Source organism: Chanos chanos, chromosome 6, assembly GCF_902362185.1.
Source record: "Chanos chanos chromosome 6, fChaCha1.1, whole genome shotgun sequence".
Taxonomy (NCBI): Eukaryota; Metazoa; Chordata; class Actinopteri; order Gonorynchiformes; family Chanidae; genus Chanos; species Chanos chanos.
The window spans coordinates 39,959,526-39,987,057 of NC_044500.1; the positions used below are offsets into that span (position 1 = coordinate 39,959,526).

Sequence of the window (27,532 nt, forward strand, 5' to 3'; positions counted from 1 at the left end):
CAGTTACATGTTGTGATTTTAAATGGACATAGGTATTTTATAGAGATGTATTCAGTTTAAAGAGATGAACATGTACATCTTTGTATATGGACATGTTCATCTCTTCAAAGTGGTCATATAAGGTATAAGGTTCTGTGTGTGTGTGTGTGTGTGTGTGTGTGTGTGTGTGTGGAGAAGGTAGAGAGAGAGAGCGAGAGAGAGTTGGTTTACCTTGCATGCCACTCTGTGAGGACACAGCTTGCCAAAGCCCAGGGGAGGCTGTATGCGGCGAAGCAGAGTGACCACATCCAGATGCTTTATCCTGCCCCTGTGGGGAGAGAGCAATGCTAACTCATAGGCTCAGGTGCACACACAAGACCTACATCATCTCATTCATGTTCTGTTATTTAACTTCTGTTACATATACAGATGAACAGCAAGCTCATAGTTAAAGAACTTTACTCTTAACTGCAGGATAACAAATGTAAAAGTTAGCACAGTCATGGCCCTTCATCTGCCCATCCATCCATACATCCATATTGCATAGTAAGTACACATACAGAAAGTGTGTATGAGCACTCACTTGGCCTCTGGGTCATACTCAGACCAGATCCTTTTAAACTCGTCAAGGTGATGAGGTCCCAAAATTGACCAATCACGGGTCAGATAGTCAAAGTTGTCCATGATGACAGCAACAAACAAATTAATGATCTAAATATAGAGCAAAAAATGATTTACTACCAGGGATCTGCACAGTGAGTGAGTGAGTATCCTTGTGTACATCAGCAGTGGACTCTGTATGTGTGTGTGTGGGTGTATGTGTGTGTGTGTGTGTGTGTGTCTGTCCATACCAAGAAAGCACAGAGCATGTAGAAACTGATGAAGTAGACGATGGCAAAGCCACTGCCACAGGTCATCTCCTCTCCAGGGTTATAGTCTGACTCTGGGTCACACAGCTTGCCTGGCATGCAGGCCAGCATGATCTCCTGCCACGCCTCACCTGTGGCACACCTACACACACACACACACACACACACACACACACACACACACACCGTCAGACAAGTCTGTAACAACATTGTAAATATACAGAAAATAACACGAGTCAGACTGTAAAAGCTGTAAAAGACTATAATTACATAAAGAATAGGTAGAGAAAATAGTTTTATATATTAGACAAAGCACAGCTGTGAAAACAGACGGGCTGACACAAAGCCATGGCATTATTATATGATTTTTACACACATAGTAATAGTTTTGGGCGGTACACCTAAGATTTTCCTAAATCAATGTTATGGGTCTGTCACTGACTGAATATTTCACAGGTTATTTTTTGGGGTTCTTTTTTGGTGATAAGAAAGCCTTTGAGCGTGACTGGGGCTTTTCTAACACATGGAGTGCATTTGAGTAACAGACACAACGCAGATATGACACGTGATATAGACACTCTCCTACACTGTGTGCAGAATTTCCTGAAATTGGTACTTTGAAAATATGGCATCCTAATCTAAAGCAGATATACATAAAATATGTACAGGCTATTTGAATGTATGTTAAAAACTCTTTTGTCTTTATACTAAACAAAAATATATTCGCATAGTTCCCCATGGAACTGTGTGCTGTTTCAGATGCCACTTCATCTAAATGACTGAAGCAATGAGAATTTTGTTTGAATTCTGTTCCTGGCAATATTTATTTAAAAGACAACAAATATGAAATGTATCTCATTTATGTGAAAAAACTGTACATATTGTTTTAATTCAGTAAACATATATTTGCACAGAGTGAATGTCAAATAAAGTTTAGTTTGGATACCTAAGCTCATACTTCATTGTCTGTTCATACATAAACGTCATGATAGTGCATCACATTCATTGTCACCGAAGTACCTATGAAAATACATTGTGATGTGGATTTTTGGAGTCCACATAAATAATATAGCACAGCTCTGCATTTACAGGTACAAGAGCCACAGGCCATGACCCAGAACCCTGCACACCTGAAGAGCAGGAGCACAGCCTGAGGAAACGTCTGGAAGTTGTTGTTCCTGTTGATGTGTGTTCCATCCACCATGGCAACCTTTCCAAAAACCTGAAAAACACACACGTGTGCCCATATACAAGATCAGTTCTCTAGTACCACTGTCAAACCGACATGAGCAAAACCTCTTAAAACGAGTTTAGCATCATCAGTAGAGTAACGGACTGTATTAATTTAGGAAACTGATATGTTTGTACACAGTGGAACAGATGGAGATCATCTGACCCTGACTGAATACAGCATAAAACTAATGTAACTGCTTTGGTCTGTTAGACAGGGAGATTCTGTGAGATTTAGTAGCGGAGTATTACCTGCATGCCGATTACAGCATAGATGAAGAACAGCATTGCTATCAGCAGGGCAACGTATGGCAGAGCCTGAGTGATGATGAAGTTTAAAAAAAAGGGAGAGTGACGGGACAGAGAGAGAGAGAGAGAGAGACAGACAGACAGACAGACAGAGACAGACAGACAGACAGAGGGGCCGTAAAAGAGAATGGGTTATTCTATCTAAGCTAGTTATTTGGAGCTTTACAGGAGCAGTTTAACAGTCTGGTGGAGGTATCTGACCTGAAAAGATTTGATGAAGGTCCAAAGGAGGGTTCGAATGCCCTCCCCTCTGCTCAACAGCTTGACCAATCGCATGACTCTGAACAAGCGGAAGAAAGTGATGGAGATGCGTGCGCTGTCCTCTGTGTTCTGTGGGGGATGGAGGCAGAGTCAGTGGGCAGGCAAGATGTGCGTAGATACACAGGACACCTGGCCTTGCTTCACACGTCAGACCAGCAGGGGGCAGCATACTAGTGTCTTAGTGCAGGTTCTTTCAAAGGAAGATAAACTAAGCTCATTAAGCTGTACTAAACTCTTACAGTGGTAGTGAAGGATGAAGAATGAAGAATGCACCAATTTTCCTCAACTGACAGTGTTTGAGGTGAACTAACTGTGCCTATGAGAACAAAATTTCTGCAATTTGTAGTGTATTTTAATTGGTCTCAGTACTGGTTGTGCGCATATGGTCTCTAACCCTACATTAGTGTAGGATGCGTAATTTGGCTTTAAATAAAGGAAGGCAGTAGGTGTCTGTAGTGGATGTGTGGATCTGCCACGCTGGATGTGAAGCAGTGCCAGGAGGCCCTGTGGGTGGAGAGACAGACCTATAGGGGAGAGGGAGGAGAAGGGGGGGGCAGCATGCTGGAGAAACCTGGCCATACTTGAGTGCACAGATCAGCACAAGCATGGTTCCACCGGTCCAGAGTCACTGCATGCGAAGTCACAGGGGGGGGCCCCACCCCGCGAGGTCAGCCTGAAAGGTCACGGATACAGGACCTGACCCCAGGGGTCAAAGACCATGCAGCAGTGTCAGTGCTACAAACGTGAGGGGTCACTGACCCGACACACCCACCACCACGTTTGGGTGACACTTTCCCTCAAAAAACACCCCAGTTAACCCAGTAAAGAAATAACAAGATATTACGAGAAAAGGTAAATGGGGTCAACTAACAGAAACAAACAGAAACTTAAAACAATGCCAAATGAGGATAGGAAACAAAAACTTACATCAAAACAAGAGCAGAAACCAAGAATTCATATGTTCCAGAAAGAACAGAATCCAAACAGAAAGAAAACTTAAAGAAATACCAAACCGTATAGATGGGCAAAAGCCCGGGAGGGGTCAGAAAATCTTACCCCTGACTCATCCACCTGAGGAGCCTCCGTGGGCTTTAAAATCAAAGACCTGCGTTAATGACTCACACATAATACTCTGAATAATTATATTCAGAACCAATAACACAGCGTTGTCAAAAAACTCTTATCACTTTACGAAAGGAACAACTTATCACAATACTTTAAGTATGTATCACACAGCTTAGCACAATGCAGTATCTTAACTAGTACACAACGTGAACACAAGACCTCTGTAACGGTCATCACAGGCAGACAGTCTGCACATATACACAACGTTCAACATCTCCTTTTCTGCTCATAATGACTCTACACATCTAGACATCAGTCAAAACTATGACATCAGTGTCAAAACAAGACCAGTTTTACAAAACGTGAGGGGTTTTACATAAAAAACTACCACATTTCAACCTTAATTCAACCTCTGGAAGACAACACACATTGCCAGACATAACAGCCAACACAGAGACACGTGAACAGTACAGTACACTACAGGAAGACAACGCTTACTTTACCATAAAGACTGACAGATGACACCAGTACATCTCTTTAACAGCTTTGACATGAACGGACCCAAATATCCTATATACACATCGCTACACTACAAAACAGGCATGCAACATGACAACAACCTGCATTGTTACTGTAAAGCCCAGAAACCTTTATGTTAATTTAGAATTTCCTCTGCATAACCCAACTCCAAATCGTCAGAGGGAATTCACTTTGAATCCACATTTGGTCAGCCATATTCATCATGAAATAAAATGACATCTTGTTGTCAGCATTCTTGACAGCATTTGGAGCTTACGCTTTTTATTTTTTTTGTTGTTAATTATAAATCTGAATGGTGTTATTTTAGACAACAAAGCTTCAGAAATGGAAAACTAACTCATCTACATGGTCAAGAGGAGTAAGAACAAGTGTCATTTTGTAATTTTAACAGGGCTATGTGAATATTTTGGGTGTGTTATGTAAACGTTATACAGACAGATGCACAATCTAGATAACAGGCCAGGCTAACACTCGAGAATGGTGAGTATATTTGTGTACAGTTTTGCTCATAAATTACACATTTATTAGAACACAGTTACTACTGTCTTGTTTAAGTAGTTTTCAGTGATAATGTTTTTGTCTGAACCATTGAGCATGATCCGCAATTGTTTCAGGTGGTGTTGAAATTTAGGATAAAGAGAGTTTTAGGTATGTGAAATCCAAAGATCAGGTGAGATACAACACTATATGTTGCAGTGCTGATATAACTCTGCAGCTGGATGAGCAAAGATGTAACAAACAAGTGAAACTCTCAAAGTCTGTCACAAGTCTGAGTTGGGCCCAGCATCCACAGTGTACAGTGTAAGACTACAGAGAGTCCAATAGTAACCAGCCACTGATGTCTCACATGTACTCATCTAACAGTGTAACCCTATCTAAACACCCGACCACAAGACATGTTATGGTTCCATCTATCACTATGAGGACAATCATATCTGGTACAAATCTGTACTTTCTCTCTCTCATTCTCACTCACTCACTCACTCACTCACTCACTCTCACTCACTCACTCTCACTCACTCTCTCACTCTCTCTCTCTCTCTCTCTCTCTCTCTTTCTCTCTCTCAAGCATGCATATTTGGCACGTTTGAATATGAGGGCAGAAAAGGTCTTCCCTCTGTTAGGTCAAACATGCTAACTGTCATATTAACAGCAACACTATATGTACTGGGAGAAGAGAGGCTTTAAACACTCAACAAAAAAAGTGTTTTCAGCAGTACATAGACTTTAGCCTGCAACTGTGCAGTGAAAGAAACAGAGACTCCAGACAGACATGGCTTCATTTGTACAGTTCACAGTATGGTTAGAACCAAGCCTTTCCCTGGTTTCCTACAGTGTCGCTGCTCAGACATGAGGTGCAAAATGAGCTGAAATTATAGGATGCAGGTTTAGTACAGTTTCCTGGCTGCAGCATTGATGGAGCATGCATTCAGCATAGCCATATCAGAGACAAGCATAACACAGACCCTCACAAACACACACACAGACACACACACACACACACACGCATGAACACACACAGACACACACACACACACACACAGACACACACACACACACGCACACACACACACACACACGCACGCACACACTCACGCACACACTCACACACAAACAGTACAAGACAAGAAGGAGGAGCTGTTTGAATATTCCACTGGCGTTGTAGCAACTCCATGCATGTGAACAGCGTCCTGTCAAAGAGTCACCGCTCGGGGGTGCTCCCACAGTCCAGTGCAGAAAGAAAGAAAGATCAAGAGAGAGAGAGAGAGGGAGAGACAGACGAAGAGCAAGAGAGAGAGAGAGAGAGAGACAGACGAAGAGAGAGAGAGAGAGAGAGCAAAGGAGACAGAGCTTCATGCAGTCTGACTGAAGTCTAGATTAAGAGGAAGGGGAGACGGGGAAAGCACAAGAGAGAGCAGGAAGAAGAAGAAGGAAGAGAGACAGGGAGATAAGAACAAAAAGAAACAGAGAGAGAGAGAGAGAGAGACAGAGACAGAGACAGAGACAGAGACAGAGACAGAGAGACAGAGAGAGTGAGAGAAAGCATCATGCAGCCTGACTGATGTCTACACACCTGTTCTACCCATGTGCTCCCCTCTGAGCTATAAGAGCTCACTACAGAGAGACAGAACAGAACACAGACACAGTCACTCAGACAGCAGACACCAAATCAACAGAGACACTCCATCTCAGCTGCACTCAACTGCCTCCTGTCCACACTCACAATCAGCTCTTCCTCTACAGGAACCCAGAGGCTCCCAGACGGAAAAGACCTTGATTTCTGCGCTGACTTGATTGTGATTGGACATTCAGTCAGTGAGTCAGGTTGTGACTGGACACTTATTTGGCTACCCCTGACATACAAGACCTTCTCCTCTGATTGCGATTGGATGATCAAAATGCTAACCCTACTTGTGATGGCAATATTCAGCTCTGAGCTCCAGGGCCATTCTGTCTGGAGATGAACAGAGAAGAGGTATGGAAAGAGAGGAGGGTCACAAATTTCACAAAGACTCTACTGGACGGAACTGACCGGAGGTGAATGAAGCGGGTGGCCAAGCGCCATCTGCAGAGGGGATTGGAGATGAGGCGGATGTTATGGTGTGAAGTGGCAACTACAATTCCCATCATGCAGAAGAACATGGGAAAACACTCCACCAGGATGTGGTGAAAGGCACACATGTCCAAGTTGGGATCCATGACTATACATACAAGAATTTCTAGATCAGGTAGCACAGAATGGATTGGATCACTGTACCTGATCTAGGACTTCTACATCTACTAATGTAACATACAGCATGATGTGAGACACACAACTAGCACAAGGCAAACAATGATGAAAGTTTCACAAGGTCTTTAACTTTTCCTAACAATAACTTTACTTATATATTTTAATCAAATCTGATAGGACAGAAGAAAACAGCACTTTATCAAAATATGCAGTGACAGACCTTGTAAAACAATTTCCATCACTATCGTGGCACACACATATATAAGCAAACTACATGTGCACACATGCACACTCCCACAGCCACTCAAACACATAAACACACACACACACACACACACACAACCACTCACGCACGCACGCACACACAAACACACATTCAGACAGACACAAATATGTATGTGTTCAACAAACAAAGTCCAAACACAGATGTGAGAATTCCAGAGAAACAGCACTGCAGCTCAGAGAGCAGAGTTTCTGAGGTGTGACGTATGAGAACGTAAGACTGCTCTACTCTGCACCCCCTATAAAATTTACTCTTTCTTCACCAGCTCTACATATATATAACATCAGAGATTTAATGTGTGCATGACCTTCGCAGGTGTGTGTGTGTGTGTGTGTGTGTGTGCGTGTGTGTATGCGGATATAGGCGTTACTGGTACAAGGAGTGAGTGTGCAGAATTATCAGTTTGCAGATAGCACTGTAAAAGTCATCATGCGGAGATATCTGGTACTGATTAAATCGTCATCCAACATTTTATTCCGTCTTAATAGTGGAGTTGCCACGCATTTCGTAAAATGCAGACTTAAAGAATCATTCTGTAAAATACAGACTCGTTCTGCCAACAGAACGAATCATTTTACATGTCATTACAGAACATTTAGAAATGGTTGGTGGCAGCCCTACATGAGAACCAACTGGATGAAGCCATTTATGAAACTGATTTAGCTCATGTACAGTAAAGCTGAGACAGACTAAGCTTTCCTGTCACACAGCAAAATCATAACATAATTTAAATTAGTTTTTGGATTTTTCTTTTTTTTTTTTTTTGAGGACAATAACACATTAGAAGACAGAGACATAGTTCAACCCCACAGAACTTTCAAAAGTACCAAAAAAAGATAAAGCCATTATGAAGCAGATAACAAGCAAAGAGGAGATTGTGCCTTGCCATACTTGCCTCTACAAGTTTCTATGGAAACAGAACGGATAAGAGCAAAGGTTAGACAACCGAACTAAGGAGTTTTCAGAGAGCACAGCCATAAGCTGCATTGCACGGACTGCATTAGAGAACCATACATTTATCATGGGACATGTTCTGACTTGACACATACATGATCATATCAAAGCTTCCCACACATTAAAGCACTGGCACTGGACAATGTGCAAGGAGTTCTGAATTATAATGCATGTATTCTCAAATCAGAATATCTCCAGCTTTCATCAAACTAGCATTTTAACAAGCCAACAAAAAGAGCAGAAACACGAAACATGTGCAATTATTCAACACTGAGTCGTTAGTGTGTCATAAACACATTACATTTGTGAGTAGCATATTTAATACCCAGGGAGTAAAAAAAAAAAAAAAAAAGGTTGTTAAGGACATTGAGGCTTGTAAGGATATTTTGTTACAGCGAAGTTAACGGTCCTGTTACAGATCAATACAATATTCACAACACAAAATGAAGCCTTGCAGAAAAACCATTGGGACTTTTTTTTTTTTTATAAGACCAAGTTGGAATCCAAGTTGCTTTATCAGACTGTGTGAGGCACTAGCCCATTTGAGACTTTCAGTCAAGTAGTCTAAGAAAAAAGTAAACACACCACATAAAAATATTTGATCATGACCGATCTATGAAACCGTGCTCTGCAGAAACTGAGGGAAATAACATATATTCCTCTCTGAATGGGGACAATTCTAGCCTTTACACATGGTTTTCTTGCATGACTTCCATTAGAAGAAGAGCCAGAGATGGTTGTACTCACGTTTACTTCAGTGATAGCAATATCTACGACGCTACCAACTACAATTAAGGCATCAAACGTGTTCCACGCATCAGTGAAATAGTGCTGCAGATAAAAAAAAATCACACCACACAAAAGGTACAGAGGGAGAAGAGAGAAAGAAAGGGAAGGTGAGAGAAAGAAAAAGAGAGACAGAGAGAGGGAGATGTAGAGTGAAAGAGAGAAACCGTGGAGAAGACGTGGAGGGGGAAGGGAGAGAGAGAAGACATAAAAAGACAGAAATTAGACGAGTTGTCAGAGTAGTTTCACCACAGTTGCTGAAGCAGTGCTCAGGAAGAGCTGAAACAGTTCACCTGACAGCTTTAGAGGACAGCGTCAGAACATTCCGGGCGGAGAGAAGAGTCAAGCGACTCAGCTTGGGACAGAGAGGGCAGGCAGGGCCAGGGGTGGGGCATACTTACATCAATCTCACTGAGAACAATGTCTACTATGCTGCCAATAACCACCAGGGCGTCAAAGACATTCCAGGCATCCCCAAAGTAGCCCTGGTCGAGGCAGGACAGGATACAGTCCAGGAGGATAGATGTAGGTGGTTAGCACAGCTCAAAAAAAATGAAGGCTGCCAGCTGAGGCTGACTACATGTATAACTATGCCATTACCTAATTTATCACTTAAACCGGTTCATCTTAAACTATTATTCCAGGTGCCCTGACAAAAGCTTCGATTTGGGTTTTCAAACCTGACCATATCATGCACTAAGTCTCTAAATAAGATAAAGATAGTATGACTACCTGGTTCTCCTACAGGGCATGCAAGTCATCTCACACAGAGAGAGAGAGAGACAGAGAGAGAGAGAAAGAGCGAGACAGAGAGAGAGAGAGACAGAGAGAGAGAGAGCCAGAATGACCACTGCACAGCACACTCTGAGTCTTACTAGCATCCTGTCCTTCTTCTCAACACACAGCTGAGATTGGAGAGGGAGAGGAGGAGGAGGAGGAGAAAGGGGATGAAGCCACTGTCTTTAATCTTACAAATAGAATAACTGGTTACCCACAGACTCATTTAAATTTCCAAACACGTTTACATAAAAAGATGATCATTAAAATCAGCATTAAAATTCAGCTGCAGTAGAAAATGACAGATGATGTGTAAGAGCTAAGATGTGTGTGTGTGTGTGTGTGTGTGTGTGTGTGTGCGCGTGTGTGTATGTGTGTGTGTAAGTGTGTGTAGGTGGGTGGGTGGGTGTAAAATTGGTAAGTGGCATTAAGGATGATTGTGCACAAAGTATTACTTGAAGTACTACATGCTCTCGGAGACATGACCTACCCTAGGTTTGAAGGCAATAAGTTTGAGGACCATTTCCACAGTGAAGACAGCAGTGAAGACCATGTTAAGAATGTCCATCACATAGTTAAAGAGCTGAGACTGACCATAATGCTGGAGAGGGAAATAAAGAAAGAGAAAGTTTTGAGTTTTGAGTAAATGTGTAGTGCCTCAGTGAGATCTGATGGAATGTATATGGTAGTGCTGGTAGAGGTGTGGTGATGGAGCTTACCTGTACGGCTAGACACAGTGTGTTCAGCATAATGAGGACAAACATGATATATTCAAAGCCAGTGGAGTTCACCACATACCAAAACTTATACTGGTACGGGTTCTTAGGGATATATCTCCGTAGTGGGCGTGCTTTCAAAGCATACTCCACGCACTGACGCTGTGAAAGATTAAACACAGCTGTGTTACCAAGGAACAAACTCGATGCCGCTCTTCACAGTGGGTTGTGATTCTTTACAGAATAAGCGCCAATCATGTGCATGCATACAAGCGGAAAAACTAAAGCCCTGTACACAAACGCACCTGGTTCTTATCCAGCTCACAGTTCTTGTACTCTTTCTCTCCCTGTTCTTGGAACGTAACGATGACAAAACCGACGAAGATGTTCATCATGAAGAAGGCGATGATGATGATGTAGATGATGAAGAATATTGAGATCTCCACGCGGTAGTTGTATATAGGTCCTAGATTTTCCCTGTTTGAGTCAATGGCCTTGTAAAGCAACCTGAGGTAAGCAGACAGAGATAGAATGGGGGAGGGGGTGGGGAGGGGGGGACGGGAGAGAATTGAAAAAAAAAAAAAAAAAAAACCTTTGTCACAGCGGGTAGTTCACTAAAGCAATTTTGTCACTGTGGATATAACTGTGTTTGAAAATACTGAGTGACTGCATTTCAGTAAAAATGCCACCCGAGGCTGTGTGTTATTATAATCATTGTCTCAGCACGAAACCGAACAACACTCAAATTTGTAGGATTAATTATGAAGAGCATCAACATAGTCACAACGATAGCGATAACACCCACAAATTTCCCATGGTTTTCACATTGGAGATTTTCTGCCTTCAAATGCTGACTGTGAATATTTTGTCTTTGATAAATTGTACTGTATTCTTTTCATGTAGTTTTCCCTTGTTCTATGATAGCCTGGAACCATTACTGAGTACTGATGATGAGGAATGAGGACTTACGCTGGCCAGCCTTCAAAGGTAGACACAGTGAACAGAGCCATCATAGCCATGAGTACATTGTCAAAGTTGAAGTCGCTGTTGTACCACTGTCTCTTCTGGATGACTGGCTGGTTCACATCTCCATCCTTATACAGGATGAATGTTCCTCTGGGGGGGGGAAGAAAAGAACATAGTGAAGGGAAGAAACAAAGAGTGACAATCTCTAGTAATCAGCTTTAAAAAGAGATGACAAGTCTGTTGAAAAAAAAAAAAGATTAAGTGAACTTCAGTAAGCCCACAAGACGATGCCTCAGATGACAAAACATTGAGTAGAAGCATATAATAAATAAACTGACTTGCACTCCTCTGGGCTGGACTTTGCCTCGTCTGTGCAGCGGTAGAACTTGCCCTAAGGAGCGAGAACAGAGGTCATATATGCTGTATGTGCTGCCTTCACAGCGTACCACTATACGAGTTAGGGTCTGTGACTGTGAACCAACACTGACCTTGAAGAGCTGCACTCCAATACAAGCGAACATGAACTGCAGTAGAGTGGTGACAATCATGATGTTGCCGATGGTCCTGATCGCCACAAACACACACTGGACCACGTGCTGTAGAGAGAACATTTCCGATTGCATTTTAGTAAAGAGAGCACTGCGGCGCAAAAGAGATTCTCCCACTTTCTCTCCCTTAACTATCTGGCATTCAGAACAACACAAATGTGCATATTCAAACAAATCATATTTGTTACAGACATCACCTATATGCTGTTACAAATGAAAGAACACAAGACACTAAGCAGAGTATGACGGGGCACCTTTAGGCCTTTGGCTCTGTTAATGGCCCTCAGTGGACGAAGCACCCGCAACACTCTCAGAATCTTCACCACGGAGATAGCCGAGGACCTGTGCAACAAACACACACACACACATTCACATTTTAAACTTACTGTCCACTGACACATCATGCACATCTGTATAAAAAAAAATCAGTTCCCAGACAGTTTCCGAGACCTAAACTAATGTGGTTAGCGATATGAACACCCACGCCCAATAATAAGACATGAGGAGACACAAAGCAGAACAAATGCTCATGTCAGATAAACCTGACTAGGGCCATTTGGTTACTGGAAAGCAGGAGAACTGAGCAGGAATGAAGCTGCATCTGTTGGTGTGTGAGAAATGGAAGTGGGCTGTCAGGGGTCATTTTGCCGGTCACTCACTGTATGCCAAAGGAGACCAGGGAAACCCCGACTACCAGCAGGTCCAAGAGGTTGAAATAATTCCTGCAGAATGCTCCTTTGTGCAGGAATGCTCCGTACGTAGTCATCTAAGAGACAACAGAAAAACCTTAGAGATCCTTAAGCCTAGAGGACATGTACCTACACATACAGACACAACCAATACAACACTTACATGCACGGTTACACACTCCTCTCTCTTTCGTTCTCTCTCTCTCTCTCTCTTGCACTCTCTCTCTCATTCACACAGGATCATAAACAAAGACAGACACACACTCCTGCGGTTCACTCTGTTTTGAGGGTGGCGGGCTCAGAGCAGTAAAACAGGATGCTAAATGCTAATGCTAATAATGCCAAACCCCCACAGCTTATTTCACCATGAATGTAGTAGTAAGATATGCATTTCAAAATCTGCAACAGGGTGCCAGGCAATAAAACATGCAGTTTGTTGCCCAGCCGAGGAATCATCAAACATTTCAGAGGATGAGCAAGAAGGAAAAAAGGAGATAGAAAGAGAGAGAGAGAGAGGCAGAGAGAGAGAGAGAGAGAGAGAGAGAGAGAGAGATTTAGCGATCTGAAATGATAGTCATCTTGCTGTCACATTCATGAGAGCCGTGTATTAATAAAGCACATTCCGCCCTGTTCTTTAAGAGTTCATAGAGTTCAGAGAAGGAAGCAGTTCCAACTTCAACCTCAGACTTAAGCAGGCAGAGAATAAGATCAGTGAAAACAAAAGTCTTTCCAAATCATAAAAGGATTCGTCTCCCAAGTGCATGTAAATACAGAGGCCAGCAGAAACTCCAGAGCGAGAGAGACAGAGAGAGAGAGAGAGAGAGAGAGAGAGAGACAGAGAGAGAGAGAGAGAGAGAGAGAGATTAACTGATTTCAAGATCTATCATCCATTAAGTCTAGGAAAATTGAGGAGATTATGATGCCCCCTGTAGTTCTGGAGGACACACTACATTTATATGCACTCAGTCCAGGGGAAAGCAGACTGCACCATGCTCTGCCTGGAACATGGTTGTTTGTGCCCCCTCTTTTATGGCTCTTTCTTGATAGGTCAGTTATGAAAAGCATGGATGTAGCTTTGGCTGTGGAGGGCTCTTGATTATTTGTCACTGAAGAGCCAAAAAAGACTCCCAAACCCAACTACAGTCAAAGCTACGTCTGAAAAACATATTGTCGTCTCTCTCATTTCACAAAGAGTTGCATAGTTTCATCAGTTTTTTTTTTTTTTCAGGTAGATATTTCCTCAGCAAGGCAGAGCACACACAATGGTGTCATGTTTATTCCAAAACCATTTTCAGCTCATGTGACACCAAATCAGAGATGGATTCAGTCTCTAATCATCTTCTCCTGTCATTGCTAAGTAAAAATCTGACAACTCTTGTGTTGTGGATGTGTATCCGACGAAGATGTTGGTTGAAATGTTGCTGTTTTTTTTTTTTTTTTTTAAATACATGAATATTTATTAAAAGAGGTGCCATGGTACAAAAAAAAGAAAGAAAAGAAACGAAACGAAAGAAAGAAAAAAAGGCATCAAGCCAGGTTGTACTAAGTGGCAGGTGACACACAAGGAGAGAATGCAGCAAGGCTCTCTGTGTCACTCGAGAGGTTACCTTCAACACGATCTCAAATGTAAACATACTAGTGAAGACATAATCTGCATAGCCTAGGACCTGGAAGGCAACAAAATGTGTAACAAAGTGTTACTGCAAAGGCACTTCAGACACAACCAGCAAGGCAAGGAACATGGCATTTACCTTCAACAGGATCTCAACAGTAAAGATAGCCGTGAAAGCATAGTCAAAGTAACCAAGTATCTGCAAAAAGCAACGTATATGTTTAACAAAGGTTAAGGACATTAAAAAACCTTTCACAAGTACAGTGCTGAGCAGTTTGTCACGATGAAAAACGTGTAGGCCTAGATGCTCGATATGATCAGATCTTATATATGACGGTTCTGTAATTGCATTTTATTTGGATTGTTAAAACGTACTGTAATAATTATGCTATCAATAATGCAATTGATCATTTTCACTTTGTATGACTATGTGAAAACAGAAATCAGTTGTTTTGTATTTTAGGCATGAACAGTGATATCAAAGACTTCTCTTTGGCAGTGACATCCCTTTAACCTATGGAAGTTAAACAGGTGTGAAAGACAAAGCAAGAGAACAACAGATAGTACATCTATCATGCATATTCTTAAAAACCAAGGAAGCTGAGAGACAGCCAGGGGACGGGTAAGAGGACACCCATCATTTTTCTGAAAAAACTTCATCATTACAGAATCCACCACACTATCCTTTCACATACCAATATCTACATATTGTATTTTAAAACTCAGACAGTTTAACTTTTGAGTCATATTTGGTTACACTAGACATTGAAATCACTGTAAAAATCGGTTTATTTTTAATGTTTAACAGTAGACTTGAAGTCAAAGTAGGGTGGATGTGAGTTTATACTGTGGAGTGAGATCGAGTGGCACTTACGATGTTGCGAGCGGAGAAGTTTCTGATTGGGTCTTCGGCTGCCAGGGAAACAGAGCTGAGCATGATGAAGACCAGGATGAGGTTGGTGAAGATGTGGTGGTTTATTAGCTTATGGCATGCGACTCGGATTCTAAAGACAGACAGAAAATGCATCTCTGTTTTAAGAAACACTGAGCAGCTCTTTGGGTCTTATAAAAAGTTCACAGACATATATGTGTGTGTGTGTGTGTGTGTGTCTGTAGGCTGGCATGTGCGTCACATACGGGTTGGTGCTGCTGAAGATGAAGAAAGCACTCCCTTCTGGTATTGGTATGATCTTCTCCTTCTTCACGAGCTCAGAGATGGGGGGACGTGGCCCTGCAGGTACCTCTGGCTCATCTTCCTCATCCTCTCCTGCAGAACAACATATCACGTGTGAGTGATGAAAGAACGTGTTTACAAATGAAGAGGTATCCATTACACATCCACACATAGCCTACGTACAACACCAGGTGACAGGTTAAGAGTATAAATACACATAGTGTGTGACTGAGAAAGGCAATTGGTTTGGCTCTTTACCTGCGTTGTCTTTTTCATCCTCAACAGCAACCTAAGAGCACAGAGAGAGAAAGGACAGGAGTCAACATTTTAAATTGTTATTGCGTACTACTAAACTCTCTCGCTCTTTCTCTTTCTCTGTCCCTCTCTCTGTCTCTCTCTCGCTCTCTCTCTCTCTCACATACACACACACACACACACACACACACAACCCTCACCTTTGTTTCATCATCATTTTCATCATCCTTCTTGTCATCGCTTGTATGAGGAAAAATGACAAAAACAAACACTCTCAGTGCTACAGAGCCAGCTTGGCTGAAACATTTCCAAACAAAGAAGACAAAGCAGCAGACACCTCTCAGAAATGAATGAGCTATATGTCAATGGTTACCCTTTCTTCTTATCATCCCCGTCTGTGTTCAGAGACTCCGCATCTGCCAGGTTATCCACAGCGATAGCCAAGAACACATTCAGGAGAATGTCTGAATAAAACGGCATGTCAAAGAAAAATATCACGGAATAGAAACATAATCCATTACTGCTATATAGTGTTCAATGTAAGTTTGCAGTATTTCAAACATCTGGTTATAATTCATATGACTGCAAATAATAGATGTAATACAAGCCTTGAGTTACAGTTCTAATGCTCAGCCATCTACCATCTACACAGAGTTGTGTCTGGAGCAAAGTGTGTCTGGGTAATGTGGGAAAGGATACAGTTTCCACAGATGAAGAGAATGATGAAGTAAATACACACAATCATCCCTGATGAGGAAGGCCCACCATAGGCCATGATCCCGTCATACATAACAGCATTCCAGTCTTCACCTGTTAAGATCTGAGAAAACCACACACATCTTTCGCAATGCAGAAAATATACATACCACGTCTAAAGAGTGGCACAATATGTAATTCACACACAAAAGTGCATGCAAGCAATAAGTTTTCATTTGAAATTCAGTGGGATGAAAACTCAGTCACACAGTCTGTACACACACACACACACACACACACACACACACACACACAGAGCCTGACATACCTGAAACACAGTGAGTAGGGCCTGAGGGAAGTTATCAAAGGTGCTCCTCTTTGTCTGTGTCTCATCGAAGTTGAACTTGCCGCCGAACACTTGCATGCCGAGCAGGGAGAAGATAATGATGAAGAGGAAGAGCAGCAGTAGCAGAGAGGCAATAGACTTCATGGAGTTGAGCAGCGATGCCACCAAGTTACTGAGAGAGGCCCAGTGCCTGGACATCAGAGAGAAAAAGAGAGAGCAGAGTTTGGGATGGGCCAATAAACAAAATATCAATACATCCAAATTCAACACACGAAGACTGCAAAAATATCCACGAGGGGCTCAAACTCTTTCATGCTCATACATACTAGAGTAACAATCTATGTTCGTCTTACCGGGTGACTTTGAAGATCCTGAGCAGGCGAACACAGCGGAACACAGAAATGCCGAGTGGAGACATAATCTCCAGCTCCACAAGAATGGTCTCCGTTATACCACCGCACACCACGAAGCAGTCGAAACGATTAAACAGAGACACAAAGTAGGCCTGCAAGCCCAGACTGTACATCTTTACCAACATTTCGCAGGTGAACAGGGCCAGCAGCACCTTATTGGCCACATCTAGAGAGAGGGAGCCAAAGATATTTAGCACTGAAATACTCAATGAATGTGGAATCATGAATGGTAACTAGACTGGCATCTGTCTGACTGCTCACCCTGGACTTGTGTCAGCCACATTGGCTGATTGTAATGTTCCGAGGAAATGGTAAGGGTGTTGAGAAAGACCAGGATGATCACCAGCCAATAGAAAGGCACCGACTTCACCGCAAGGCGGCACTTCCTGCGGCAGAATCGGTTCCAGCGACGCCAGCGTCGACTGATGGAAAAAGGATTGAGGTCAGAGAAGAGCAGGATGAGACAGCAAGAGACAAATTTAGTAATGACATATTTCATATAACAGTGCTACTAATCCCAAAACTAGCTTTGGGATTCTTAAAAGTGTTTTGAAAAAACGTAGGGGACATTTTCTATGGACCATCACCCATGCTACAAGCAGATACTTACACACAGCTACTAAAAGCCACTAATTCTCTTGTATAATATCTTAGACAGAGCTTGGAGGAGAGCAGTCATAATACATGCATACATTTCACCAGATCACAAGCTGAGACAAAAACAAAAAAACAAGGACAAAGGCATGCAGAGTAAACACCCTTTACTGACCTGAACTTTGACTTTGAAATTTTTTGACTGCAAAATGAAGAAATTATTAAGTTCACACATTTATCGTAACAGGTGAGTTACATATTTCTCTTTCTCAGAAATCAATTGCATAGCCTTTTGACGGTATATTTATCACGCTTCAAATACCTCCTGCTGAAGACAGTCAGCTAAGTTATATGAGAGTTGAACGAAGGTGCATGAAGCAAGCAATGCACTTCAGAGAGAGAGAGAGAGAGAGCTGATGATAGCATTTGAACTTTGTGTCCTTCAGCGTGGTGCATGACCAGTAAGAACAAAAGAGAACACTCTGTTTCTAATTTGTTTTAATAAGAGATTAAATATACATTGCGAATCGTATATCGATCCTTTTTGTCACGGTGGCCTAGTTTCTCACCATAGCGGCCCACAGCATGGCGTTTTCTCATCCTCCCCTTTCTCGTTCTCCGTGTTCACTGACTCTGTTTCGCTGGCAGGCATGCTCGCTGTGAGTGTACACACACAGAGCTCGTCAGACACAGGTAAAAGCACCCTTCACACACTCTTCACACACCACAAACCAACAAACACACATATGGCCAAAATATTCATTGTGTAGTCATGCATTCCCTTGCAGTAAAACAGAAAACACGGAGAAAAAGGGGTGAAATCTTCCTCAAAAACCAAAATCAGAGGGTCCACTGCGGATTGTGGTTACAGTCTGTCCTAAATGAGTTCTCTAATGCATGCATGAGGGACAGGCCTAGTGTTTGTGAGTGCAGAGGATGTTGTAGTCGGCACACCAGGTCTCTGTATACTACATCTGTGATGTTGCTACATTTGTATTAACATTAACTTTCTCCTGGTGTCAGACAACCAATGAAATAAACTGCTCAGTTAAATCTTAACTGCTCATTAAGACTATGTATGTGTCTAAAAAAAAGCTTACGGACCTGTGGTTTTGAACATAAAGAAAGGTGTGGAAATTAACGATGATGATATATCTAGTTTCTATGTTGGCGAGCTGATTAACATTAACATCCTACATAAAACCATGGGAGTGCTGACGCATTCAAAGACAACAATACGCCCCCACAATCACAGTCTTTGTGACTTTGCTGAAAACTGCTGACTGTTAATGTGGTGATCTGGGTTTAGCCTAAATTCTATATGCAAACCAAGCCACAGTTTTAAGTGGGATTGGAAAAACAAATATGGAAGAATGGAAGAACTTATTTTGATTTTGAAGTGTAACATTATTTGATCCATTCTTGAAAGGAATACATATAGCAAGCTCATTCAGGGACAAAAAGAAACTTTATATGAAGAGATTCAAGGATAAAATAAATGGAGACAGTCACAAAGCTCGAGCACACGGAAGACAGTATTGGTCACATCACACACACACACACATACACACACATGCGCGCGCACACACACACACACACGCACGCACACACAGATTTTTTAGCCTAATGTTAAAACACACCCAATCCAAAGGTAAAGGGAAACACAAAATTTACCATGAGTGTCAGAGGACTGGCTGAACCACCCAAACCTTCCCTTCTTCTTCTCGGTGAGGTCAGCCAATGTGACCCCTTCATATGAAACACATGCAAGCCAATGCATTCATACAGCAGCGTACAGCAGGGAGACATGAGGGCGAGAATGAGCGTCCACATCAAAATGGGTTAGAGACCACAGCGACCACCACAGAAAAACAACAACAACAACAACAACAACAACAACAACAACATGAGAACTACAGAGGACAACAACAGAGGTAACACTCAGTCGGAACAGTGGAGAGGAGCAGAAGAGGTCGATGGACAGCTGTTAGTTAAAGCAAGTGGTTGCAGGTAAGAGAGGCTCCATAAGAACATGTTGCTATGCACACTGAAGCATACACACATGTTTCTGTTCGCGTTAATGCTAAAAACAAAACCAGAGCGGGATCCTTTGCAAATGTGACAATATTGACTGTAAGAAGGACCAGCCAAACGTTTGCATCAGATATGACTGTGCATACCATAGAAGGAAAAAAAAAAAAAGATCTGGGATTAGGAAAACAAGTTTTCATGGAGTGTTAAAGGTTCAGAGATGCCCAAGGGTCGTGGCAGAGGATTAGCTGCAGCTCTGGGTTTTTTTTTTTTTTGAAAGGTCTGTCTCAGACTAGAGAATTTGACTCCACTGGAAAGCTGCGCTACAGTGTGGCAGCAGTATAACTGTTCTAAATCATGTGCTGCTTACATAAAAGGGGATTTGGATTAGTCTTTCTTCTGCTCAAGTTCTATGATTTATCCCCCTCGTTTCCAGGGCAGTCACTGAGCTAGCACAGTCAGACAGCCCACGGTAACCGAAAGCCGTTCAACACACAATACAGACAATTCACTGTATAATATCCCAACACACTGATACGCATTTACTGATGATAGGGATAGTGATACAGTTCTCAATTCTGAGGACAAAAGTCCAAATCAGTGCTGACCAGTATCAGAGTACTGTGTGTGTCAAAGTGTACTAAGGTGTCCATGACTTGGTAGAACACGTCCTGTAGTAGGCTGTCCCAAAAGACCCAAATGCAAGGCTTTACAGAGTTTGAACACTTATCCCTAGTGTCCAAGTATTAATTTGGAACATAAATCAAAAAGAATACTTTTCAGAGAATGTTCCCTCACAAAATGTCACACTACACAAGCCCCATGCTTTATATTATCTATATGGATGAACACAGATTTTCAATGAAAATTTGAAGAAACATGGAATATGTTTGATTATACTGATTCACTGCAGCTCTTATCCGGTTTTGGAGAATATACTTATGGAGCTCTCACTGATCCAGATGAGAATATCTGTGAAGGGCAGGAACTCTCTCTGTGCATGAGCACTTGAAGGGGGACACTTGTAAGGTTTATTTTAAACAGTTTATTACAGCGCAAAATAGAAAAGAAACACTTTCTCTCACACCTCTCGGACTGTAATATTTGCCGTTCATACTCACGGTTGCGTTTGCCTTCCTCATCGTCCTCCTCATTTTCAGGGTCAATATCTTCGGCCTGAGTAATCCAGTCAAGATAGCCCTTCAGATCCTCCTCAAGCTGCTGCTTTTCCCTCAGTTTCTGGAAGTCTCCACGAGCCTTTGCCTTCTCTCTTTCTTTAGAGAACTCTCTGTGTTCACACAATCACAGACACATAAGCTCTGGCTTTTATTTTCATTTACTCACGCATGCACATCAGTTATCTCTGTCAGCTTGAACTATCATACCTCCAAAAGCCCCCTTCATAAAACATAATAATTAATGACAAAATTGATCTCACAACCACTGGAGGGGGATGTGTACCTCTGACTGCCAAATAAGGACTTCTAAAAGCTACCAGCAGGTGGTGTGTTGGACTACTGAGGAATGAGCAAACTTACAAGAGAGAAAGATACACAAAGACATGCAGTGTATACAGCAAGCTTCAAGGAGAAGCAGAGAACACACATGACACAGGATTCAAAATCTCTGCTTTGGCTCTGATAAAGCGTGTGTGTGTGTGTGTGTCTGTGTGTGTCTGTGTGTGTATTTGTGTGTGTGTGTGTTTGTGTATGTGTGTGCGTGTGTGTGTGTGCGCGCGCACACGCACATCTGTGCACATTTGTATACATGTTTGTCTGTGTGTTTGGAATATGTATTTTCCTTTATTCTTAATGGATCTGTGTAGGACAAAGATTCAGCGTTAATGGATCCGTATAGGACACAGTGTCTGACGCTTTAAGGAGAAAGTATTAATATCCCTGCAGACGTGAGAAGCAGGAAGGACTGAAGGCCGAGGCAATGAGATTAATTTCATCCTCAGAAGGATGGGTGGGGAGTTAGCATGGCTTTGTGCGTTGCACACTGCAGGGGCTGGGGAGGGAGGGGGGGTCTGTCACATGGGTGTTGGAGGAAGTAGGGTCGTCTTTCCGATGCTGAGAGAAACCAGCCATACCAAACACTCCCTAAGACCTGTGTCACCTGTCTGACAGTTCTTTCTATCTTCCTTCCTCCATTACTTCCTTCCTCTCCCTTATCTGTCCTTCCTGTCCTCTCCCCTCCCCTCCTCCTCTTCCAGTCTGTATGTCCTACTCAATGTTTTTTTGCACTCTCTAGCCACCCAGAGCTTGGTCTTTGTATTTCCTTTGATTCTGTCTCCTTGTTTACTTCAATGTGTCCTATCCCCCTAACATCCACACCATATCACTCTGTCTCCTTAGTCTGCTCTGACCTTGCTCCTGTCTATCTCCAGTCTCCAGCCTCTGTGTCCTTCTTCCATGTGGTTTAGCTCACTGCATCTGTCTCCTTTGTCCCCCGAAACTCTTTAATCCCTCTGCAGTCTATATGATACTCAGCTCTGTCTCCTAGTCCGTGTATGCCCTCTCCGCTTGTGCACCAGCTTCTCAGAGTCCTTTATTTAGTCATTTTCTGGACCAGAACCACTTTAAAAGAGATGTCACGCAGCACAACACTCAGAGAAATCTAGAACATGCCAAACCAAACCCAAACCTACTACTGTCCTTAATCTCAAACTAACACACACTGAAGTCACCGCACACAGCACATCCTCTTACCCACTCAGCACACCCAGCACAAGGTTAAGCACGAAAAAGGAGCCCAGAATGATCAGACTAACAAAGTAGATCCAGGGTGTTTCCCAGCCAATGGCGTCGTTCACCTGTGTGAGCCCAAAGAGTCGTGTTAATGCAAACAAAGACCAGAGTGAGTGAGGAGGAACGGGAGCTGCTCACCCGCTCAACACACCCAGAACCAGGTTCAGCACGAAGAAGGAGCCGAAGATCACCAGACTTACAAAATAAACCCATGGCAACTCATGACCCATAGCATCATTCATCTGAGAGCAGAGAACAAGAGGACACAGAGAGAGAAAGGCCATGAAGAGCGTGGGAGAAACATAGGGAAGACATTGCAGAGGAAGGAAAAGAGTGAGGAGGTGAAGACAGAGAGAGAGAGAGAGAGAGAGGGAGAGGAGAGGAGAGGAGAGTGAGAGAAAGAGAGAGAGAGAGAGAGGATGTTGTGAAAACAGAAGAGGAAAAAAGAATTCTTACAAAGAATTCTTGATAAGAAACAATAAAGAGAAAAAAAGATGATACATTTTCAGCAGCTCAGAATGTAAACAGCTACAATTTCTACAGTTCAAAAGGCAAGGCAAGACTTTCAAACAGAGAGAATTACACAGAAATTGTTTGACTTGGGATTTGAAAGTAGTGTTAGATCTGATTCTTTTTTGAAAAAAAAAGAATTGTGAGAACACGCAGGGCTGTGTGGCCTGGAGTATGAGGCTGTATTATTCTAAAGCACAGTGTGTGTTGTGGGTGTAGAGTCAGAGGGCAGTGGTCACTTATCGCTCTTGATATCCTGCTATAGTGTGTGGGCTGCTGCTTGTTAAAGCAACTTGTTCTCCTGTCAGCAATAATGTAACTATATAAAGAGAGAAGTCCCCTATTTAAAAGCTTGACTCATGCAATTTGCTGCCTTTAATTAAATGTGGCAATGACCAGTGTTAGTTTTGATAGTTAATAGTTGACTAGGCTAAGTATTACTAAAGACACATTAAGCTTCTTACTATCTTCAGTGGCATTTATAGCCGTAGTAATAGTACTATGCCTTAGAACCTTCTATGTCTGATAAAAGAAACAACAGCAAAGACTACAGAGTAATCATGATAAATCATCATATAATCTAAAATTCAGTCTGTTTATGGCCGCATTATTTAAACAAAACAGGAAACTGGATAAAATTCCAGTAGCATAAGTGCAACAAATTCGGAGATAACACCTAAAGACTTCTATAACCCATCTTATCACTAAAAAAAGGTCAAAATTTAGGCAGGGGGAACAAAATGACTTTTTTCTTAGTAATAGATTGACTGATTTAATGATGTAAATGGTTTGTTCAATAAAAAAAACACATTTTGCCATCTTTAGTTATTATCTTAGTCCTCAAAATTTGACAAAAATCCCAGAGATGATATCAGAGAGACAGAGGGTGTTCTTGGTGGGAGCTGCACTGTGCTATTGACACTGACCCAGTAGAGGACGTCTGTCCAGCCTTCCATAGTGATACACTGGAACACAGTCAGCATGGCAAACAGGAAGTTGTCAAAGTTGGTGATACCACCGTTGGGGCCGTGCCAGCCCTCTTTGCACTCCGTGCCATTGATGGAGCACTGGCGGCCGTGCCCGTTCACAGCACATGGAGCTGGCTCCTCCTCTACAATCATATCTACACAGACAGAAAGAGACTTTTTTACTTCAGACTGACTACACAACACGCTAATGCATACCTTCAGCCTGTGGTACTCTTACAACTTATAGCCTCATTTATAGTTCATTTCATGTAACACCAATGTTCTCAGTAATAGTTATTTTAATGTGCCGCTTATATTCGGATTAATGGTTATTTTAACGTTTTCATTCTCTCTGATACTGTTTTAGCGCTATATAAATGAAAGACTGACTGCGACACAGTGTGCTGTACTGAAAAAACCCACCTGTACCAGAGACGAAGCAGGTTGCGTGCATTTTCCCAATGAAGAGCTCCAGACCAATGATAGCATAGATAATGATGACAAACAGAACCAGGAGGGCAATGTGGAGGAGAGGGACCATGGCTTTAATAATGGAGTTCAACACCACCTGTAAACCTGAATATATACGGTCGCAATCAATTTTCTGTCCTTTATGCAATGAGCAAGTGTTTTTTTTTTTTTTTTTCAAGCCTGCATGTTAATGTCCGTCAGAATGCACCAATGTAGAGCATGAGCGTGTGTGTGTGTGTGTGTGTGTGTGTGTGTGTAGGGGGAGTAGAGATACACACACAAAGACAAATCATGTCTTTAGGGCTTTGAGTTTGACAGCTTGTTCAAAAAAAAAAAAAAAGGGAAAAAAAAAAGAAACGGGAGGGAAAAGAAACGTTCCTGAGGGGCTGCACTTGGGGATGCTTTTCGCTTCCCGCCCATATGGCCACATAATGTGTGTGAGTTCACCCCACATAGTCTGCACCGGGGGAGTTCATCTGTGAAGGCTCGAGACACCAACAGAGGGACGGGAGGGTCCGGCATGAGGCGTCCGCGGACGGCCAAAAAAGCGTTAAGTCGTTACGTAAAAGAGGTATACGCTGCGTGTTTGGTCTTTGGTGAAAGGAGATAAGAGGACAGGGGGCACTCACTGGGCACTCCTGAGACCAGTCGCAGGGGCCGAAGCACGCGGAAGGCTCTGAGGGCTTTGACATCAAATCCGCCCGGCTTTCCTCCGTGACCGTGCATGGACGGAGGAGTTCCTGCAGAGTCCTGCTCATCATCTTTGGTCAAGACTTCCAAGACAACACTAAACAATCTGGAAAAGCAGTGAGGTGGACACGAACTATGCTTAGTATTATGCATAACTGTTTGGTTAACAGAATAGCGGCAGTATACAAGAGTACCTCTGAGAGCATGTTTAGGAATCTAACGGTTTGATAATCCTCTGAAATTAGCTGTTTTGTTCTCACTAGACATACATTACCAAAACCTCTTGAGTCTTTATAAGTATTCCTGTGTAGTTAGTTATAGAGATTATAAATAAATAGGTCTTAATCTGTCATCCTTGATGGTTATCAAATACAGTAACATTTACATGACATAATGTACAAAATTTTATCAAACTACATGAAAGTAACCACACTTGAGAACATAGTTCACTTACAATCCTACAAGATACCATCACAGAACAAAAAAATAAATTGAGTACTGTTTGAAGTACCTATTTCAAATTGGACAAAAAGCATGTGGGTAAGTATAAAAAATAATTCAGTCTGGACATTCAAGTCATGCTGTCATGCTGTTATGTTCAATAACACCACAGCTGGAACGTGGATTGAATGAGAATAAAGTGGCTCTAGCCGTGTTATAATACAACGTTAAAAACCACACTGCCAGTGCACCTCTCACTTCACTTTTTCTAACATTTGGCGATGTCAGTCTGGCATTCATACAAGGCCATGAAATTACAATGTTCTGACAGTATCTCATACCATTAATCAAAATAATCACTCTCTCATATCAGTCAGTGAGCTGTTGGCCGACACATATATCAGAGTAAATATCTCACATGCCATACAACAATGACAGTCAGCGGCAGATCACACTGACGTTTTCTAAAGAATCAGCAAAAACCTCAAAACTAACGAAATGTAATCAGTTCATATATAGCACAGCGGATAAGATAGGGAACAATACTGAGCATCTCTCTGTATTTGAATGACATTATGGACAAAATTTCCATCCCAAAGCAATTGCCATTAACAACTGCATCTCAAGTAAGCATCTACACTTGAGAATCTATTTCTGCCAGTTTGGGAGTTTTGTGAAATAGAAGGTCCTGGTGCTCCGCTAAAGGAGACGCAGCTGTGCGAGAGAAGACTACAGATGCACAGGAAAAAGTAATTACAAATGAAAACTTTTCAGATTTTAAGGTCAAATCTACAAAAAATATGCTTCAGGTTCAAAAGCTGGCTGTTCCTCGCCAATATTTTGGACTGAAGTGAGAACATGCAGCTCTCATTTGTTTCAGTGTAATTGCTTGAAAGAGCCAAAGCTATTTCAGAATTTGCTAAACGGCTACAATGACACAAGGTACAATTTGATCTGATTTGTTTCCAATAAATAAATATAATTGTCATGACTCAGCCAGATCGTGCATTAACTCAATGAGTTTGGCAAACGGATCTAATTTGCAGAGTGATCTTAGAACATTTTGAAGTTATCCTTGGATGCGGCAAGAAGAGATCACGAGCCCGTACATCCAAGTGGACAGAGAGACAACTCTCTTCATCTGACTGCACGACAGATCCACTCCGTGTGTGGCGGACAGGCCGAGATGTGACCTAGCTATTCACTGGACTGTGCGTGTATTAAGAGGAAGAAGAGTGGGAGGGACAGAGAGATATAAGAGGAGAGACAGGCTGGTGGTGATGGGAGACTGAGAAAATACAAATAGATTGATAGATATTAAAGAAGGATAGAGTAGGAGACAGACGATGGGACAGGGAGTGTAGAGGGAGAGGTAGTGAGTCACTGTACTAGTGCAAGGCCTGATTTATTTCCTGTGTTTTGTTTTCTGGGTCACGGAGCAGCATGAGGAGCTGCGTGTGTGGATTTGGAGCGTGACTGCAGCAGGTGAGGAGAAGGAGGAGGGTCTCACAGGAGGAAGGAGACAGAGAGAGAGAGAGAGAGAGGCTTATGTGGGGGACGTGATAGGTAAAATAAATAAATAAATAAATAAGAATAAGAATAATAAGAGACTGAAGCTGAGGACACTCTGAAGTTTCAGTGGCTTTTTTAAGCTTACATGCCAGTCTCACAGCAGACAAAGAGAACACCACAACAGGACTGAAAATAGGCCAGACCATGAGCTCAACCTCAAACTCATCCCGACACAAAATGAACTGTTAAACCCATCTTAACAAGGAGTTTAACTTTGAACCGGGCCTGACTGAGACCAAAGCCCAGGCCAGGGCTGAAACCAACACTGACTATTCGTAATGAAGTCTTGATGGCAAAATATTCAAG

The 27,532-nt window shown here is 42.3% G+C and overlaps 1 protein-coding gene across 1 annotated transcript in view; it reads right to left on the minus strand.

The window, feature by feature from the left end:
* The window catches only part of cacna1da (calcium channel, voltage-dependent, L type, alpha 1D subunit, a), a 48,375-nt gene that overhangs the window by 8,589 nt on the left and 12,254 nt on the right, over positions 1-27,532 (minus strand). Inside the window, exons 4-37 of the mRNA XM_030778647.1 lie at positions 25,153-25,319; positions 24,476-24,628; positions 24,011-24,207; positions 22,713-22,816; positions 20,946-21,112; positions 19,468-19,542; positions 18,363-18,450; positions 17,969-17,995; positions 17,461-17,621; positions 17,140-17,365; positions 16,769-16,976; positions 16,444-16,564; positions 16,118-16,208; positions 15,945-15,984; positions 15,748-15,778; positions 15,453-15,579; positions 15,190-15,319; positions 14,455-14,514; positions 12,674-12,780; positions 12,269-12,356; positions 11,955-12,062; positions 11,805-11,857; positions 11,470-11,616; positions 10,806-11,007; positions 10,504-10,662; positions 10,275-10,385; positions 8,969-9,052; positions 3,705-3,737; positions 2,589-2,717; positions 2,331-2,396; positions 1,979-2,070; positions 831-990; positions 563-690; positions 211-307 (exon numbers count right to left, since the gene is read on the minus strand). Coding sequence (XP_030634507.1) covers positions 211-307; positions 563-690; positions 831-990; positions 1,979-2,070; positions 2,331-2,396; positions 2,589-2,717; positions 3,705-3,737; positions 8,969-9,052; positions 10,275-10,385; positions 10,504-10,662; positions 10,806-11,007; positions 11,470-11,616; positions 11,805-11,857; positions 11,955-12,062; positions 12,269-12,356; positions 12,674-12,780; positions 14,455-14,514; positions 15,190-15,319; positions 15,453-15,579; positions 15,748-15,778; positions 15,945-15,984; positions 16,118-16,208; positions 16,444-16,564; positions 16,769-16,976; positions 17,140-17,365; positions 17,461-17,621; positions 17,969-17,995; positions 18,363-18,450; positions 19,468-19,542; positions 20,946-21,112; positions 22,713-22,816; positions 24,011-24,207; positions 24,476-24,628; positions 25,153-25,319 — 3,937 coding nt within the window. The remainder of the gene's footprint in view (positions 1-210; positions 308-562; positions 691-830; positions 991-1,978; positions 2,071-2,330; positions 2,397-2,588; positions 2,718-3,704; positions 3,738-8,968; positions 9,053-10,274; positions 10,386-10,503; positions 10,663-10,805; positions 11,008-11,469; positions 11,617-11,804; positions 11,858-11,954; positions 12,063-12,268; positions 12,357-12,673; positions 12,781-14,454; positions 14,515-15,189; positions 15,320-15,452; positions 15,580-15,747; positions 15,779-15,944; positions 15,985-16,117; positions 16,209-16,443; positions 16,565-16,768; positions 16,977-17,139; positions 17,366-17,460; positions 17,622-17,968; positions 17,996-18,362; positions 18,451-19,467; positions 19,543-20,945; positions 21,113-22,712; positions 22,817-24,010; positions 24,208-24,475; positions 24,629-25,152; positions 25,320-27,532) is intronic.